The 20606-nt window shown below is 38.1% G+C and overlaps 1 protein-coding gene across 4 annotated transcripts in view; it reads right to left on the bottom strand.

Annotated features, from left to right (window-relative positions):
- Window positions 1-220: 220 nt before the first annotated feature.
- Window positions 221-20606, bottom strand: part of LOC101859323 (sodium-dependent multivitamin transporter) — a 67624-nt gene continuing 47238 nt past the window's right edge. For 3 of the 4 annotated variants that reach the window (XM_013081309.2, XM_013081310.2, XM_005096304.3), the window contains 10 exons: window positions 20167-20321; window positions 17232-17372; window positions 15111-15240; window positions 14509-14597; window positions 13241-13368; window positions 12770-12927; window positions 11439-11656; window positions 8246-8346; window positions 7735-7799; window positions 221-1078 (listed from right to left, as the gene is read on the bottom strand). In XM_013081309.2, coding sequence (XP_012936763.1) covers window positions 911-1078; window positions 7735-7799; window positions 8246-8346; window positions 11439-11656; window positions 12770-12927; window positions 13241-13368; window positions 14509-14597; window positions 15111-15240; window positions 17232-17372; window positions 20167-20321 — 1353 coding nt within the window. In that variant the 3' untranslated portion in view covers window positions 221-910. Of the gene's footprint in view, window positions 1079-5669; window positions 5763-7734; window positions 7800-8245; window positions 8347-11438; window positions 11657-12769; window positions 12928-13240; window positions 13369-14508; window positions 14598-15110; window positions 15241-17231; window positions 17373-20166; window positions 20322-20606 lie in introns of all 4 variants that reach the window. The other variant, XM_013081311.2, reaches the window with a different exon arrangement.

Here is a 20606-nt window from a genome sequence, read left to right on the forward strand (position 1 = left end):
AATCCATTTAAAACACATTTCTTCATGAATTTTACTGAAAAACGTTGATTAAGGTACAAAAAATGTAAATTTTGTGTTTCCAAGCTATGGAAGTCTCTCTCTAATTTTACCTCAGAAACTGAAAAACCTCTACTAAAACAAAACAAAGAAAAACAAGAAACCAGGGACCACCATCTCCTTCAATCGCAAATATCTTGACTTTGAGAAAGATAGATGGGTATTTTTTTCATTTTAAGCAAGACAAATGAACAAACCTTAAGATGATACCAATAACTCCACATTTTAAAGCTGACAATTGCAACATTAAAAACTGGGGAACAAAATGTACAAAGATTGGAAAAATTAATATCAAATTTAGTCTTGACTTACAAAAACACTGTATACAGTGAGACACAGCCAGAGAAAGACAAAATTGCAATTTCAATAACAAAGACCAGTTAACTTTAGTTCCATTTCTGTAGTAGGAAACATAATGCTCTTAGAAAGAAAAAAAACCCTGCAGTAATGTCTATTCTTCCAAATTTGAAGTAGCAGCAAAGAAAACAAGATAGCCTTACATAACCCCCCCAAAAAAAATAAAAAAATAAAAACCACCCCAAAAAACAGATTCACTTCTGTGGACAGGTACATCAATGACTGCTATCCCTGAGACAACACGATAGACTCTTCTAAATTTTAGCTCAATTTACTTTTTTTTTTTTATTCTGGTATTAAAAGGCGAATAAAAAATTTTTTTTATAAAGGGACAAACAGTATAAAAATGCATATATGTAAACATTTCAATACCTACAACAATACGCTCTAATATGAACATAAATTGTTCATACGTCTAGCCAAAATCCTACCCCAGCGCAGGAGGCAAATTCTCTGTTTCTATCAGTGGCGGGTTACCATCACACATCACAGTTAATCAGTGAACACTATACACACCATTTACATGGTTGTTGGCAGACTTGACAGCAAAGTTATTCACATATGGGCTATAATCTTCAGCGTCCAAGTTTTGGCCTCCAGGAAAGCTTGGATTCCTATATGCTGGTGGCTTATCCAAGTGGTCCAAGTCATAGCTAGATGTTGACTGGGGACACAAGAAAATTTGGAATATCCATATTATATTATGTATTAAGATGATCAGTTATTAAAAGTATTGGGAAAAGGATGATCAAGAGCTTGTAAAATTCTGTTTCCTTGTGGGGATCACTGTAATACATTTTTGCATGCATATAACGAAATTTGCAGGATGCAGAAATCTTTTCATTATGTACAAATTTCGTTATGTATGTGTTTTAAAAATACAAAAAATATACATGCAAGCAAAAGTTCCAGAAAATTTATTTACTATGTGGATGTTTTGCTATGTCAGTGTTCGCTATGTTTATGTTAGACTGTCATTCATCCTATGACCCGCGATAAGTCCGGTTAGGGAATTTGGAGGCCCCAAAATTTAAGGTTAGATAAAGCTTAAACCGTTGGTTTGGGAAATATTTTTGATGAATCTGTTTATCTAAAAAGCATCCATATATTTAGAAATACTAGATTGCATTCAGATTGAGTATTTCTTATATGATTGTCTACTGTGTCATTCTTTTCTAATCCTCTATGATCTTCTAGTCCCATTAAATTTCAAAAGCCATGCCCTTTTAAAAATGCTTTCAGTGCACATGGCCATTGCTGTTTTTCAACTCTCAAACTGTTTTTACAGGGCTCAGTTACAGATTATGTCAAATATATCATTGGTTCCCAACTCTAACAGTTTTGTATCTGCCAAATTAGGTTTAACACTTTTTTTTTGTCTGAAGTCATGTTATTAAAAACCATAGTTACAAATAGGTTGATCAATAATTAGTAAAAGAATACTCTGTAAAGCAAAATCTGAGTAATTCTGGGAGTAACGAGAAATATTTTTTTTTACCGAAAAAAAGTGTTAGACCTAATCGCTCTGTTTGAGTCGGAGAACAACGATATTTATATTTATAAAAGATTTAGTCAAATCAGTTAGTTGTGTGTAACTTAAATATCTGTACATAGTATAGTACGGAAGAAAAGTATAGTACAGAAGCCAAGGGCAAGGTCAAGGGAAGTTAGCAAAGTCAGGTGTTCACATTATGACATCATCAACAAGTTAAGGGACGGAACTTTCAAAAGCCTTTGTATAGAGGAGGGAAAGGTTCATACTGTCCTAGTATGAAGTAAGCCACAGTTTCAAAGCTCAACAGTTGAATTCATAATAGGTCATATTGTAGTGTACGAGGGGGATTCAAGAAGTCTTTGGTCTAAATATGAAGGAATATAGCTAGAGCTTTGTAACTTGGCACATATACTTTTATTTCTCTACACAGTCACCACGCAGAGTAACACATTTCTGCTACCTCTCTTGTCCTTGAGAAAAAAATGACACAGAATGGGCCCCTAACCAGTCTTCCACAGCTTCAATGGCGTCCTTCTTGTCATGGGAACGACATCCTTTCAATGATTTTTTAAGATTAGGAAACAGAAAAAAGTCTGAAGGGGCTACGTCTGGTGAATAAACTGGCTGTGCACAATTTCAAAGCCGCCCTGTGCTGCTGTCTGGACTGTTTGCTGTGCCTTGTGCGCAGGGGCATTGTCATGCAGTAGGAGGACCCCATTACGCAGTTTTCCACACCTTTTTCTAACCAATTCGGACAACAGTTTTATCAGCAAACCCGAATAGTAGTTCCCTGTGACTGTTTTTCCATTTTCCAGGTGGTCAGTCATGATGATACCTTCACAATCCCAGAAACACCACAGCATGACCTTTCCATTTGACGGTGTTACTTTTGCCTTCTTTGGTGAGGGTGAAGAATGGATTTTCCATTGCAGGGAGGACATTTTTTGCTCTGGATCAAAATGATAAATCCATGTTTCATCCATAGTCACCATGTTTTTAAAGAAATTTGTGTCATTGGACTCAATTCGAAGGAGAGTTTTGGCAGGACTCAACCCTCTGCTTCTTTTGCTCACTTATCAAAAGTTGGGGTACCCACTACGCAGACACCTTATTCATGTTAAGATGCTCATGGAGAATTGTTTCATTTGACCCTACACTGATTCCCGTTTCACTTGAGAGCTATTTGACAGTTATACGTCGGTCATGTAAAACCAGTTTCTTCACTATGGATACATTCTCTTCAGTTACCACAAAGAATGGGCGCCCTTCACGATCTTCATCCATCATCTACATGAATGCAGATTTTAATTTTCTTACCCAGTATGCCATAGTACTACAATGAGGACTTTTGTCACCATAAACTTGGACCATTTCCTGAAAAAAGACCAAGGGGGATTTTCCTTGCAAGTGTAAAAACTTAGTAACTGAGCGACATTCAACAGGCTTCATGGCAGAGTTTCAGCAAAGAAAAACCAAACATTTTTGTGCATGGTGTCATTGAACACGCTGACTAGTGCCTTATTATTGTCATATTTTTCCTGAAAATTTGCATGGTGTGTTCCAAAGAAATTGTCTAAAGGCTGGCGAAATTTCATTTCTCTACCACCATGATTCCTTCATACCCAGACCAAAGACTTATTGAACCCCCCTCGTATCAATAGGTGGGTGACAACATTGAAAGCAATTTATAACTAAACCCAACCTCTCCCATTTCTCAAGCTGATTAGATTACTTACCTTTGTAGAGTTATTTTCTTTCTTGCTCCCCTACCCCTCCAATTTTCTTCTTAAGTAAGTGGGGAAGGAAAAGTATGAATAGGACAGAAACATCTAGAACGCTACAGAGTGAGAAGAATTAAACCTTCAAGAGTGCAAAAAAAAAAAGCAAGAATTTATGAGATCATGAGAAGCGATGGACATACCATGGGTCATGAAGCTTAAACACAAGATTTTTGCCCTAAAACTAACATCCAGTTTAACTGATTGTGTCTTTTTCATTTTTCCTAGACTTTGTTTTCAGATACTGCACGCCGGGGGTTTTTTCCGCAAGCTCTTTTATCTTGCGTTTTGCTATTGCCATTTTTGCATACCAGCACATTTTGAATTTCCTACTTTAGTCGCCCAGTGTCATAATATGTATTTGGGATACGATGCAGTACCGCCCTTATAAACATTTCGCCAACAAGCGGAATTCACAGACCACTTTTTAAAAAATCATGAGCTCAAGTTGCAGTCATAAAAAATCCGGTATACAGTAGGCCTATATGAAATTTCAAATGAGACTTGTTTCTATAAAATGTAGGTTGGTACCAAATTTTTAGTCTTTTCCTCATATTGAGCAGACACTTAGCAATCTTTATGTAATTAAGTAACATGGTAACACTGCACAAAACAAAAAATAATTCATACCAATAGTGAATTATGTCAAAGTTTTGAAGTGCAATAAGAAGAGGTTGATACAGGTCGCATAATGTTGTATTATGGTTGGTGACAGCAAAAGAAGCAGTGCACATACACTAAAAATTAATACACTTGTGCCGTTTCAGGAAAAGTGTAGCATTACACACAAAAATCTCCATGATCTGTCCCACTTGAGGCACAACAGTCTCTGACTCTGCTACATTTCATGACATCACAGCACAGCAAATGTTGAGCCACTGACTGAAACCGACCCATAATTCCCCAGCATTTGCTTGTTATTTTCTCACTTTCATCTCGGGTTTGGCTTCTTAAAGCACATTCACTACCTCTTTAAGGCACCCATTCCCCCCCCCCCCCCCCCCCCCAACACCTGCACCCTTTTTTTTCCCTTCATTTTTTATTTTTATTTTGAAAGAAAGGTATGATTTTCTTGCTCGCCATTTTACTTCTCTTTATTTTCGCTTCCCAGCCTCTCATATTGTTTAGAGACGCAATGGAATAGTATTAACAGGTTGCGAAGGTCATAAAAAGAAGCATTCAAAAGTTTTAGGAAAAACACTTACTTTATGGGAAACCACTGACGTATCATGGTGCATGAAAATGCAAAATTTTTATTCTAGTAACTGATGTCGGACTCAACATACTGTACTCTCTCCACTTGTTCTTTGACAATATTCAAGGAAATACTGCTACTTGAAACATACCCCCTGAACTTGGCAAAAAGTGATTTGGCCAAACAATATCAGTGAAGAGTGCTGACAAAACGGGTTACTTTTCAGAGTCTATCCCAAAAGATATAGATTCATAAAAATCTGTAGGTTGAGTTTTTACACGTTAAATTCATTTGTGTGAAATGATAAAAGACATGTTGAATTTGGAGAAAATAGCACCACTTGGAAATCTACAAATTTGACCCATATGTCAATTTTCAGCTGATATTCACTAATTGTGTGAAGTAACTCATCTTGTCAGCATGCCTTACGTAAAGTTGTGTGTCTGATTCTAACAGTGTATCTACCAGATTAGATCAAACATTATAACAAGTAAAAACAATATCATACAGGAAATTTTGAGCAATTCAGGAGGATAACAAAAAACAATTTTATCTTACATTTCTTTCCTTCTAAAAGTAGTTGACCTAATTTGGTAGGTAAGTGTTCAGAATCAGACACCTTTTGTGAGTTTGTACCAAAGTTTTTGTGTCTCCCTCCCACAGAGAATGTTATAAGTTAGCTTTCAAGGTTACATAATACAACTGAATATAACTTTAAAGTGCACAAGGGCTGGCACTACAACAAGTTATAGTAAGTGTCCGAGATATCAAAATATTAAGTTTTTACTTTCCGCAGGAAGCCCCCTGTTCAGCCGATTGTCTTCAGAGAAAAGTCTTGATTTCTGCTCTCCTTCTGAGCAACTTCTACAAAGCCATTTCTCTATGATATCAAAAACAGGCAATGTGAGTACCTTAATTACATTTGTTCAACTGTTACATTTTGAAAAATATTAATACTGTTTTAATTTTAACCCTTTGAGCCCTGACTTCCACGGCTACCGTGCTCCTCCGCCTGAGCTCCTCGGCAATTCACGCTTTTATTCATATCATCTTCAGAACTACATTCCATATCCCACTCAGGGCAATTCTTGTCATTACCAGCAACTAATTCAGAAAGATCTTCAAAATAAACAATAATGTCTTGTGTAGCAAACGCTGTTTTCTGTGCGCGTTCTGTCCCAGGCAGGCTGGTTTGGGGATAGCTTACTGGTGTACAGGTGGCTTGGTATACAGGCATTTTTACATGCCATCACTGTTCCGGTGCCACGGGCTCAAAGGGTTGAAACTTCACATTCATTGAGGCTTTATTGTGTGTGTGTGTGTGAATGTGTGTGTGTGTGTGTGTGTGTGTGTGTGTGTGTGTGTGTGTGTGTGTGTGGGTGTGGGTGGGTGTGTGGGTGTGGGTGTGGGTGTGTGGGTGTGGGTGTGGGTGGGTGTGTGGGTGTGGGTGAGTGTGTGTTTGTGTGTGATACAAACATACATATCAGTGTGATGACACAGTGGAATCAGGCGCTCGTCAATTTTCGGGTTGGTTTCACCTTAAAGCTTATTCATTCGTCTTGCTTTCGATAAAAAAGTACCCATCTATCAAAAACTGAAGTCGAGGTATTTATGATTGAAGGAGGTTGGGGTTGTCTGATTGAAATGTAAAATTAATGCGATAATGGCCACCAAAATGTGATGACTTTCAAAGCTTGAGAGTCCTTGGAAACTGCAAATTTACCCTTTTTTTTGTGCCTTAAATCAACTCTTTTCAGAAATATCCACACATAAATATATATTTTTAAAGGCGTTAAGTCAAAAAACACAAATTTGAAAAAAATTACCAAACAGGCAGAAAAATGCCAGTTTCTTCAATTTCATTCTTTTGACGAGCGCCTGATTTCACCACGGTGCCTCACATATGTCTACAGAGATAGGGGGGGTACTGGGGAAGAAACATCTAAGGAAGTCAGTGGGTGCTCCATACAACTGAAGCAAACTTAAAGATATAAAGAAAACTCTATTGTTTGTATCCTGACATGACTTCCACCACAAAAGTGTCAACTACCCTGAAAAGTGTTTGCAGTGCAGGTCGCAGACATCCAGTCAATGTGTCAGAATTGCATGCAAAGTATACTGTGGAAAATACAATTCAGCACATTCCAAACAGGAAGTTAGAGAAATAACTTTTATTCAACATTATTCGCAGAAAGTACACCAGTAGAATGCCATATAATATGATGTGTGAACGAAGGCTGTTACTAAGTTTTAAGAAAAAGTAAAGAGAATCAAAACTCTTTGACACAGGCACAAGATGTCAGATGGCAAAGAGGTTAGTTTTAAGTGACAGTTTCGTGGTACTCGCAACACAAACAGGTCATATAAGTGCTGAGGATTAGAGGTGTTACTAGAGAGTAACATACAAAGAAAAGAGGGAGAAAAGATAAACACGATAGATGTTTGAATAGGAAAGAAGGAGCAAACCGTACCAGAGCACCTGCCAATCACTCACTGGCAGAGAGGAATGTAAACAGCACTGAAGGCTAACTGAGTCAGGTAGCAACTAGATAGCACAACTTTACACATTGAAAATGTTGCTGAGATGGAAAACTTAATACCAGTGGTTATGTTCAGGATACAGAAATACTGAACAGAACGCTTACATTCAGAAAATACACATTTGTTCATTTTATATAGGCTATACAGCCTTCTTCAGAAGATTAAGTGCAAAACAGATTGACACCCAATTACCTGCCTAATAAATTACTCATCTGTATTGATAAAAGTGTATAACATTACAAATTTAAAAAATTGAAAGTATACTGAAGACCTAAAATTAATATCGTAAGCTCGTAGTTAGAAGTAGTTACCTGTCTGAAACAACAAGGATACTTGTAGTAAGTCCTTTCATCAACGTCCTTGCCTTTATTGCACCCTGTGGGTTAAAATAAAAGAATGCTGTGAACCCAATTTGTCATTTTCCCAGTCACTGTTTAAGATTTCATTATATTGAACATTCAAGACTAATTGATCATGTCTTGGTCTTCCAAGAAAAAAAAAGTGTTTTGGACCCAGTTGTTCTTGCACAATATTCTCACCTTGAACACAAACTTCTAGGAATTGTTTTAGTTGTTAAAATTATTTCAGTTATGTTCGTTCTCAAAGGAGAAGTATGAAAATCCAACCTCATCTGAAACATGAGAACTGATTTCTCTATTGTATAGTCTCAGCCTTTTTCTTTCCTTCCTCTTTATTTTGATATACTCAAACAAGTGTCCTGTCTTTAAACCGGATTACAAGTATCTAGCAAGGTCATTAACTCAGATTAAAATAGAAACGTTATCTTTTCACAATAGCCTAAATGCTTATTGTTATTTTTACCTGTGAGCGCTGAAACAAGCATGCCAACAATGGCAGAGACTAGCAGAGCTAGTGTTGAGTAGTGGAGATAGGACAAGTAGAGATGGTCACTGTCGGCCGAGCTGAGGACAGAATCGTCGGAGTTGTATAGTGAGGAAAGTAGAGTCCAACCTGCTCTAACGACAACCTGTATAAGACAATCACCTGAACAAATAGCCACGTCCCATCCCCCCCCTCCCCCCCACCCATGCTTTAAAAAAAACACATTCTGACACAGTGTAAGATATCCACCTGTGTAAGACAGCCACTATTCTCCTCAACAGTGGATGGCTGTCTCAGACAATTTTCAACTGTATAATCAACTGGATGGCTTTCTTGGACAATTTTCAACTGTATCATCAATCTTGAGGTAAATTACTTTCAACAACACCACCCATCAAAGGAACAGTGAAAAAAAGCTCATTGTTAAAAAGTTTCAGAGGTATTTTGTTTCATGAAGCCCTTAGAACGTGGAGACTAACAGTTTTTAACTATCGTCCTGATAACGGAAGAGAAATCTTTTCCTGCTTTTAAGTGTCTAATGAACATTTCAGGCCCGCGATTACATAATCTCATTACTTCTATAAGTATAAATCCTTACATGCCATTTACAGAGACAGGGCATTTTATTCCACACAGCCAAAAGAAGCCTTGTGATCTTGTGACATCATCATCATCATCCAGAGCCAGATCTGCGACAGACATCGGCGATCATGGTTTTCCATTCATTCCTTTGCTCGGATGCTCTCAAAAAAGCTACGTTTGCCCGATCTTTCCCTGTAACCCATTTGTTTAGGTTCCTTAAGTATGTTGTTCTGGGCCTACCCCTGTCTCGCTTGACCTCAATATTGCCAGTGAGAGCTAGATGTTCAAGACCCTTAAGTCTATTCAGATGTCCCAAAAACTGCATTTGTCGTTTCCAGATTGTTTTTAACATTGAGCGTCCCACGTGGGCTTCATCAAGCACTACCTCATTTGATTTCTTTTCCTTCCACGATACTCTTAGCAGTCTCCTAAGAAACCACATTTCTGTTGCTTCTATTTTATTTTCACTGTCTTTGTGATTGTCCAGCATTCACAGCCATATAGAAGGGTTGACCAAACATAGCATTTCAGGACTTTCATTTTTGGTGTTCATTGAGATGTGTCTATTGATCTTGTGCACGGTGCACCGGCAGTGGAATTTAGTTGCCGCGGGGGATTCCCCGCCGGGCGCCTGATCACGTCGGGGTCACGGGGATCAGCTCCCTGTCGCCGCTGTCTGGGCCGACTTAATTTTTGGTACTTTTCAACGTACAATTTAAGGTGTATCCTTGTATTTATGGTAATTCTCATTTAGTGCACCCAAAGCTCTTGAGACTCAAAAAAGAAGAGACGTTGTGACTTGTCTGGTAATTTCGTTAGACGCGCTTGAGTCGGCAATGCTAAATTGTTATGTTTTTTGGACTAGCGTGAATGAAAGAAAATCAATATTAAAAAAAGCCCTCGTCAAAATCTGTCGAACTTTTGGAACATGAACGACATAGCATTGGTGCAGATACTCAGAAAAGATGGTATCTGCGAATAATAGAAAGCTGTAATTTTGCAACTTTATCTATCGGGCACACAATTCGCTATGAAGTAATTCCTCCAAATACAACTTTATGTGTCTAATATAATCGTGAATATTCGCATATTTTCTCGAAAGTTTATAAAAGTCACCATGAAGTTTCTCTACTCTATGAAGAGTACAAATCGATTTTAGCGCTAGAATGCATCTTCAATGTAGATCTAATACACGAACAGCATCTGTTACACTCCAGAAATTCCTTACTTTTCTTAAATCGCTAAGTCTAGGTTTTGTAAGTTGACTGAATAATAGGGATGACTTCTCGTAATTGGGTTATAAGAATAATTTCTAGCTTTCCAGGGACACTATCAGCACCAGACTTTTACAGCTTTATTTTTCGTTTCTATGACCATTTATTGCAATAACTGACAATGTGACTGATTTCTTTACATTCATAATCGTGTCCACACATTTTTCCGACATAAAAACTAAGAATGAATGTGTTAGCTGTCATTATTTTTATTCTATACAAGAAGTTTATCTCTACCCTTGTGTTTACATGGTTTTGTGGGGTTTTTAAATCGCTTATATTAAATCTTTTTAGTTGTGTGCAGGCTGCCACAGACACAGCATGATTCATGAACAAACGCAGAGTAACTTTCTCTTGTTTAATAGTAAAATAAGAGCTAACGCTGATCGTCTTTAGTTAAAAAATGCAGATGTGCATCTTTCTTCTCTTATAACTTGACTATTTCTACTCGCGCAGATTTAAGATTTCTCATGGTAAAAGACACCATATTCAAAGTCAGTTTAACACAGATATTGGAGAGATCTGTCGTGCCTTTTTTAAATTAACAATCATTTATTCATAAGTTTGTAACTAAAATAGAACAAATTGGGTACTCTACAAACACTTGTCTAGAACAAAAATAAGGCACAGAAATTAACCATTCTAAAGCAGAATAAATCTCAAGACATTGAGCTTTTAGTACATCCGCGTAATGGTTTTCTATGTGGGATGGGGAAGAAGTTATATCGTTTTAAACATAGTCAAAAATGCGAACTTCTTAACCGACACCGGCAAAGTCGCTTCAGAGCTCATTAACCCCGTGACCCCGAGCCGGGGAGCTCCGACGGGCTGCTGAGTCATGCTAACTAAAAGTAACAGAATCGGGCGAAAAGTGACGCCGTGTGTGACAGGGAGCTAAGAATACTAACTCAACAACTTGTCACCTATATCAGAATCACAGCAATAAGGCGGGTTCACAGTTCTGAGATCAGAGTGTGAAGGATGAAGCAAGGTGTTGAGTGTTAAAGCTTCACAGAGAGTAAGAGGAATCTTGACAAATGATGGTTATATATTTTTGTATTATAATAACAGTAGCCCGGTATCTAAAGAACATAGCCTAAGTATCTTGACAGAGGAAGTCCACATCCAACATACTCTGAAAAAAGCATTTATAATTACAGTACATAAACAGAGTTTACTGAGATACCACTGAACTATGATAAGACTTAATAAGAATATTCCTTAAAATACTCCCAAGAAAATTATCGATACCAGTAACAGTAAAAACATGGCACAGTTTGGAAATTTAGCCAAATAGCCGTACAGAGGATACATACCCTCCAGCAGGGGTTGTTGCATTGGTGGTGCCATTTAAAAACGTAGTTGTAAGCATCACAGGAGTTGTGGTCATGGACATGTTGCTAGAATTCAGAAAGTCAACAGAGCAAGACTCAGAATCCAGAGGTAAATAACCCTTTGGTCCAGGATTGAAGACTGGATCAATGCCAACATACAAACATAGCACAAGGCTGGCAAGCCAACCAGCCATTGCACCCTGGGAAATAAAAGAAAAACACATTCTCCCTGTTAGTTGCTTAACCCTATGTGCACGCCCTGGGGTCATTTTGTACCCCTGGGGTTGTATTCTTCACATTTTAGAATACTTCTAGTCCGAAGATCTCTTTGAAACTTTCAGTATTTCTCAAAAAACCCTTTTGACAGCACTGCTATGCAAAGCGTACGGATAGGATTAACGAGAAAAGTTTCTCTTTGGAGAATGGTGGCACAGAGTTCCCCATGTCGTATGGATATGATAGTAAAACATGACGTACGGATAGAATTAAATGTGAGGCAGCGTCATGGAATCAGGCTCTCGTCAATTTTTGGGCATGTAGAGTAATTGGTATCATCTTAAAGCTTGTTCACTTGTCTTTATTTGAATGAAAAAAATATCCATTTATCTTGAATACAAGTCGAGATATTTGCGAAAGAAGGAGGTGGGGGTCACCTGTTTTCAGAGGTAAAATTAGTGAGAAAATGGCAGCCAAAAATTAGTTATTTACTTAGCTTAAGAGACCGTGTTAACAGAAGATTTACATTTTTTGTGCCTTTAATTAACGTTTTTCAGAAAAATTCACACAGAAATGAGTTCTTTAATGGGCATGAAAGGTGTTGAGCCAAAAAACAAAAATTCGATAAAAAAAATCTCAAACCTGCGGAAAAATGCAAGTTTCTTCACTTTGATTATTTTGACGAGAGCCTGATTCCACCATGCTGCCTCACAAATAATGTAACAGTCTTTATTTAAATTGATTTTTTGTCCCTGACTTGTGTCTTCACAAACCCTCGGTTTTAAAAAAAGAGCGGTTGTTTTTCTCTTTAAATCAGGGGAAAAATACCTTCCAAAAGCATATCATTGCACAAGAAAAGGTGAATACACTACAATCAGTGTGCTTAACCTCCTATTTTATTTTCCTTTTGCAATGTAATGCTGTTGTGTTCACTGAACAACCCAGTCTTGACTTTATTTTTATGCCATATCCTGCTCTTTTTTTCAACTATCTTTCTGTGTTAAAGTAATGCAGTATTCTTTGACAAAAACTATTTTTAAAAAGGCAGTAAAACAAGAGCATCAATGCAAATATTAAAGAGCCATCTATTATCTTACCCATTTGTTGATGAAAGGAATAAACATGCCGTTAATCATCAGGCCCAGTAATGGACCCCCGACCATTCCAAAGACACCAAAGCTGATGGTCAGGGCAGTTTTCCCAAGAAGACTTGCCATCTTTGCCAGAAAAATGGTCAGACCACCGAAGACAAATACTGGAGAGACAGAGAGAGATGAAACATAAATCTTGAGAATAGAGACACAATTATCATTTCCTGAAATTATGAATTTATGACAACTTAAGTAGCATCTAAAATCTTCATAAATAAGAATTTCAGAAGGGGGAATTAATTGAAAACTGGGCTCAGAGAAGGAGAGTATGACGTAAAAGAAACAAGCATACCATGAGAAGTAGAAAAGGAAAAAAAATCCTTAGAGATATTCATATCACACTCAACAGAATGACTGGAGATATGAACTGTAGCATAATTGCTCACATTGTATTCAATTTTGTGGGAGGAATCTTACCTAGCACTATTGTGGCTATTGTAAGCACCATCTGAGATGGACTCTTCTTCTTGCACTTCTCATACAACGGCTTGAACACATCCTCTAACGTGACCGCACCGAGAGAATTGATTCCTGATGATAATGTACTGAAACATAAACAGAAAGCAGACAACCCTGAAGAGGCATGTATTTTTGTAAAACAATTTGTTTCACAGTAAAGCATTTTTTTAAAAGATGACAATAATAGGGAAATAAAACAGTTCCTAGTCCGGGTAATGATATAATCAAGCAAAGATAAACATCCCTTCACTGAAAAGTGCTCTCTCATGCTCCCACTTAAACTCTTCATGTGCCTCTAATTAATCATCAGCACATGGTTAAAAGGTGTACTAGAAATGCATTAATGTATCATTTAAAATCACTTTTGACAACAGATTCAGAGAGAAATCACACCCCTGAAAACACTGTAGGAGCATGCTTGGTTGATGTCACTATGTACTTTGTTCAAATACATAAGAAACAAGAACGTATATTTTTTTTTTAATCTCTAGAAACTGAATTAATTTTAACCCCTTTGCAAACAGTTCCCTTTCACCATTTGTCGAAAATCCTATGTAAAATATGTCCTAAAATCATTTGATTTTGGCAATTGGGTGAACAATAAAAAATCAACTGTATGGGATTTTATACTGCATTACTATAGCTTTGAACAGAATTTACCAGAATACTGAATAAAGATCTCAAATCTTTGATAGTTAAAATATTGTACAAATCACATAAATCTGTCATTTTGAAGGGGACTGCAAAAAGACTGAAACCCCTCTGTTTTGGCTGGCAAAAACTGGGCCTAGTGAAAGTTTAAAAAACCATACTTCTCAAAGGGATCCTCTGTCCTCTAAAAAAAAGGTTAGGCCAAAATTACTAATCATAGGATTTTACAGCCCAAAGGGAGCTCATAGATAAAATACTCTCACTGATAGAGCAAGGTTGAAGAAATGGGTTATATTGATTTAGGTGCGGTAAACAAATTCAACAACCACTTACGACTTGGGCATTTCAGATAAATTCCAACTCATGTCAGAGTGATTAACATCATTAGAATACTGAAATCAAGTTCTAAAAGATATTCTTTAAAAGTTTGGTTTAAGGTGATATGATTTCAACTTCATTTTGTCAAACTGAAACGCTGATTAATTAAAATTCAAATACACTCTCACTTCATGTTTCATCTTTTTGCATATGCCCAGGGCATCATTTGAATAAAACATACAAGTACTGAATCTCACCTAATGGAGGCACTGAAGACAGAAGCAATAAACAGTCCTGGCAGTCCGGGCATGCTGCCCATTGTTTCAAGCACAAACAAAGGCAACAACTGGAACATACAAAAGAAAATGTATTTAAAAACAACAAAACCATTAGAGGAGGACATATGTAGAGATTTTAATGGCTCGGATTTGCTCAACTCACACATACTACACATTTAATGAAGAACACTTTTCAGTTAACTTGTTCTTTGCCAGTGTTCTTTATGTATGCTCGTATTTGAGAACTGAAATAAATATCTTTGCCACAAACATATTGCGACACACAAAGCCACAGGACTAGTGCCCTCAAAGTGTATAACAATATGTAATTACAGAAATCTGTACTGGTTTATGATTTTAACAAAGCAAATTGTAATACGTGGTGCCTGTTGGGGGATTTGGGTCGTGGCGGGGCGGTTCGTTAGCTAGATTGAGGGCGCAAAGCAGCTACCATAGCACAAACTGAAAGCGCCCGACTCGTCACCTCAAAAACTTGTTTGTTATCAGGTGACGAGGCGGGCGAGCATCCCGACCCAACCAGACCCAATCCCCTAATGGGCACCCCATATAACATGCCTTACCTGATCAGTCTTAGATACCATTTCCTTGCCCAGGGGGTCACAGCCATCAAAATAAGCAAACATGACCAGACCCAACAAACTCAGAATGCTCAGATAGCAAATCCAAAGAGGAAGATTCAGCAGAAGAGCTCTGAGGAAAGAGGAAAAATTGGGAAAGTGGGGGGGGGGGGGGGAATTCAGATGATATGACTGCCTCATAATGGCTGAACTTTTCACAATTTTTTAAAAAGTATCTAGCATGCTGCAGTGCGACAGTAAATCACAAGATAAGTCAACCTGCAAAAGTTCAGGGTTCAGATTCACACCAGGTTGTAACATTTCTTTTTCTCTCAGCCAGAAACCATGACAGGAGGACACTTGAGCTTCACAACAGTATTAAACTGCCTCATCCTTAAAGGTGTGTGAAACTTCAACAAAAGAAAAACATTAATTTTTTTTTTTTAATAATGTGCTTTGAACTCATTTTGTTTTTGGCATGCCCCAAAAGCAGTGAGTTTTCTGAGGTGGCGATGTAGGCTAAAGCAAGACAGTTAAAGCTATTTAACTCTTTCTGGACGTAGTGTTGATCGGGGTCTATACATAATTAACTTGTGACTCGATTTGGCAATGTAAGTGGTGTACAAAATAGTTATAGAAGCATAACCATCACTCAAAATGTAACATATGATATATCAAATTGAAGAAATTGAATGAGGAACACATCCCAAAATGAAACAAGGGTTAATTTTGAACATAAGTATGCATAATAAGGGTTAGAAATGGCAAAGAGAAATGAGAAAAATAAATTTTGAAGGGAAAAATTACATTCACCAATCATGTGAAAGTAAAACAGCGGCATAGCTCTCTTATCGTACACAGGCCAAGAGCATAATCCATAAATTTCTGAATGCGCAGCTTTTTATTTGAAAGCAATATGCCAATTTTTGTTTGAGTTAAGATATTTATACTGAGTCTGGTTACATCGTTTTGTTGATGCAAGACTGCAAGAACTAATTCCCTCGTTTTTCCCCAAACCCATGCTTTGACAAAGTGAAACTAGGTATTGTCGTTTCTTAAATCCTTTCCGAGTTTTTCAATAACAATAAAAAGTAATTATAAGTGACGGATCGTGTTAAATCGAAACAATACTGAGGCACCCTATCACAGCCGATATATCGGCGATACGTCCGCAAGGGGTGTGGACTCTCGTCGATATATCGGCGATGATACGTCCGAAAAGAGTTAATAGATTTGTACATCACTATATAGATTCTAAAGTAAGAATCTAATATACACTTATAAATTCCAGGGGCGCCTGGCTCCCATGAGACTGCATAAACTAACTACTTATACTGCACTGAAGGCTAGCCTATGTTTGTAAATCTAATTTAAAGCCAACCTATCCATCCCAAAAGTCTTGAAAATTAAGCTCCTATTAAACTCTCTATCTCTGGCAAGCCGCTCCCAGCGGCTCGCGGTCAGAACTGCTGTGCCGGTGAGCCGCTGACAGCAGCTCGGGCACATTCCTTTACAACGACTTCGACATCAAATTACTATTTGGCAATTGCCAAAAACAGGTTTCTTTTTTCGGAAGTTCATTCATTAGATGAAGTACTATCATAATACGTTTGCAAGCTTCAATTCAATTACCCATTTAGTGACGTTTTCGTCATTTTTAGATTTAGTACCAAAAAAGGGCCCCGGCGTAGTTGGTTTACCCCCCCCCCCTCAGAGAAAAAGGGTTAAAACAGTTGATTAAAGTGTAATTTTATAGATGCCATGGGCTGGCAGGGTTTTTGTAGACTTTGGTTATGACTGTAAATAACCAAACGATTTCATGCACCAATTCAGCTGGCACTCCAGACAAATAGTACTGACACTGGTGCTGAACAAGCACACCGCATAATAAGAGATAAAAAGTACAGTTGAAATTGTCTAAAACAACCACCAATCATCAAGGAGAAAAGTACTTGTCTTAGACAGGTGGATATCTTACACAGTGTCATTATAATGTAAAAGAATACACAAGGAAGGAAATGAGAAGTGGCTATTTGATGGTCTTATACAAGTGGCAAGTGGCCGTTAGAGCAGGTTCGACTGTATTTGAAAAAAAACAAAAACATTCCACACACTTCAGCTTACATTTTGGACTTGCGTAGTGAGCTGACACTTGAGTAACGTTGTAAATTTGTCTGGTTGGCTCCATACACGGTCATCATGTTTGTCCCTCCACCAACCAAAAGTGTCCAGAATGTGTGGCGAATAAAGGGATCTGGGTCCATACTGTCGTTAAAAAAATACAAACAAATAAAAGTATAAGAATTCAATTACCCTAATACTAAAGAATTTTTTGTTCACATAGGCTACTTAACTGTTCATGATAATGGTGTTGATCTCTCAGCTTTCAAATGATGATGCCAATGATGATAATGATCCTAATGTGGGTAATGATGACATAAATCATCACAACAACAATGACAAAGAATAAAGTAAGAAAGTGAAATCAACATTACTGTCAAAAGTAAAAGATTAGTAAGTCAATATGTCACTAAATTTCAGTTCAGATGACATGGCTGTTCCCGAGCCGAGCACTTAGTTACCTGAGGAGTTGACCCGGTCAACCATGCCGAGCCCGGATGGTCATGCAGGTCACTTTGACCTTTGCTCTGCCAGTGAACTTTTGGGACTTAACAATTTTTAATACAGTTTAATTGCTTCATTGTGGCTTTTCCCATAAACAAATCAAAGTGAAATTACTATCAACAGATAGAGGCATTCTTGGACTGTACAGCAAATAACTTTTTATTAGTATTCTTAACAGGGTACCCTTTAAAACATGGGTGCAATTGAGGGCATCTATGGGGAAAATTGTTTCATAGGTCTACTTTTTAAATTGATGATATTTTAAAATGGGTACACCAGATCTCTTAAATAATCAGTGACATGAGGAGCTTTCAGAAACACTTACTTTTGGTTTGATTCATTCGGAAATGGGGAAATTGTAGAAGATTTACTTCTGTCCAATTAATTAAATGAGAGATTTTTCGTTGTTTCCTCACAGTTTTCACAAATATGGAACTTGTAGAAGGTTCACTGCTATCTAGTTCCATGAAACAAGAGTTTCCTCTTTGTCTCCTCACAGCTAGAGCTGCTTACACATTCACAGACACATAACATATGAATATATTATGTACTTATAACAATAAATGCAAAAGTGTCACAGGCTAGTTGTCTTCCTCTTTATTTCCTTTCAAAGCTGCTGCCTAAGCGTGGACGCATTTTGCGGTCTGTGGGCTTCAGTAACAGCTTTCAACTGTTTCCATTTCTTTAATTCCCACTGTCCTCTTCTCCAGTTTTGCGATGCTGGAGTGTATAAGTTCGCCACCCTGCTCGTCCATTAAACCCAGGCCAAATCCATATGTCCCTAAATAGAAGGCAGACAGTGGTGCTCTAATATGAGTTGTTTGGGTGTGACTGCGTTTGGATATAGTCATCTGTATAGCTTCAAATATGCACAAATTGCTGTTCCTATAATGTCAAACTCAGTTTCTTGTATTTTATGTGAAAGAGATGAGGTGGTGTACTTCAGCATAGCTGTTGTTTAATGAATCAGAGTTGTCTGATAGCGTGGGCTGCATCTATGATGTTTTGGTTAGATGTAAGAGCTGCTGTGAGTGTGCAAATATGTTTTGTGTTGTTTGTGTACACTGGACGCTTCAAGTATTGGTGACAGTGGTTTCCTATCAGAGATCGACTATGGTAAGGTCTCCAGCTGTGTCAACTTTCTTCAATACTTTTTTTGCACAGCGGATAGAGTTGCTTCTCGAACTTGTTTCGTTGAGCGGTATATGCTCTGTACACATTAAATTGTTGCACATTTCACAGAGATGTGTGTCTGCACTATCCGTGTCCACGTTACACGATAGAATACAAGTAAGTCATTTTTTTTTAACTTACACAAAAATATCTGCTCTGCTTTGCCTTCTTAACTTTCTTATTTCTGGCCCCGTATGTTCCACACAGGGTTTGGTTTTTTTAACCCGCAAGGTGTCGTTACCGGAGAGTTCCATTTTCCCTCTTGTAGCAGACTCTCCTAACACTTGTCGATAAAGAACCGGGGAAAGTGAAAGCGGGACCTCGGAAGAATACCGCGCGGGGCAGCACGGCGGCCGGGAAAATATTACAGGGTGAAGTAACAAAACTAGCCGTCCTGTTAAAGTTTTCCAGTGAATCTAAACAATTTTTTCACAAAAAACCTCCTTACTGACTCTTGACACGGCAGACAAAAAAAGGATAACAATCTGTGTTTCCCGAACGGAAAAAAAATCCTGATCTTTGTAGCAATCCGAGAAATAAGTGCACCACAAGGTAGGGTTAAGTACAGAGGCAGTGTGTGATCACGGTTAGAACTAGAACCAAAGTAAAGGATGCGGGTTACTGGGGAGAGTCTGGGGTTTCATTTGATACCTCTCACACCCATAGTGATAGATAAGAGGGGACATGTACAGGGGTCTAAATCAAGTGAAAATTACAGACTTCTACCCAAAATCGGCTAACAGCGCTATCGCCCAGGAAGCGATGCGTGGCCCGACTGTCAAGAGGGATTTATGACCCCCGGAGGTCAGCGGACGGGTTAAACTAAGTCCTCCGCAAGGATAGTGAAACTGAACAGCCGTGATGAATATTAATATATTTATATTTCTGATCATCTTGCTTTTACTCTCCAGCATATGTACAACGGTTTAAAGTGTTTGCTGATTGTCTAAGTAAGCTCCTCATTTGGTGATGACTTTAAATAAAAGGCTGAGAACATTCCTGTGATCTTTGACAGAAATTAAAATACAAGTTGGTAACTGTGGTGCAGTAGGTAAGTCACAAGACAAATATCAGTTCAATGGCTAGAAAAAATATTTGACTTGGCATGTGAATCGTGTAGGGGTAGATCTGCCTTGAATGAACAAGGAGTAAAATCAAGTACAAGACACTTGAGGAAAGTATCCAACTTCTGGACTAAAGTGAACCCTTTATCAAATATATTTAAAAACCCAGAAAAGAAGATAAAGACTTCTAGACTTACTCAAACCGAGGCAGCCTGTCTCCTTTCCGTGAAATTTCCCAAACTTTGCTCCAACCTCCAACGTCGCTTGCACCCTTGAACATAAGAGCCAGGAGCCCTGCCCACACAATGATCAGCTGGAAAGCATCTGTCCAGACCACACCTCTGATGCCTCCCTGTGCACAAAGTCAGGATGTAAGAGTGAGGGTATTTGAAATGAGGAGAAGGTGAACACTGGTATGTTTGCGTGTGTGTGTGGAAGTGTGTGTTTGTGTTTGTGTGAGTGAGTGTTTGTATGAGAGCGCGCGTGTGTGTGTGTGTGTATGTGTGTGTGTGTGTAAGTGTGTGTGTGTGTACGAGAGAAAGAGAAAGAGGGAGGAAAGCATAAAGAGGAGTGGGAGAAAGACACAGAGAGAGACAGAGAGAGAGAGAGAGAGAGAGAGAGAGAGAGAGGGGGGGGG

The sequence above is a fragment of the Aplysia californica genome, unplaced genomic scaffold (genome assembly GCF_000002075.1).
Source record: "Aplysia californica isolate F4 #8 unplaced genomic scaffold, AplCal3.0 scaffold00125, whole genome shotgun sequence".
Lineage (NCBI taxonomy): Eukaryota > Metazoa > Mollusca > Gastropoda > Aplysiida > Aplysiidae > Aplysia > Aplysia californica.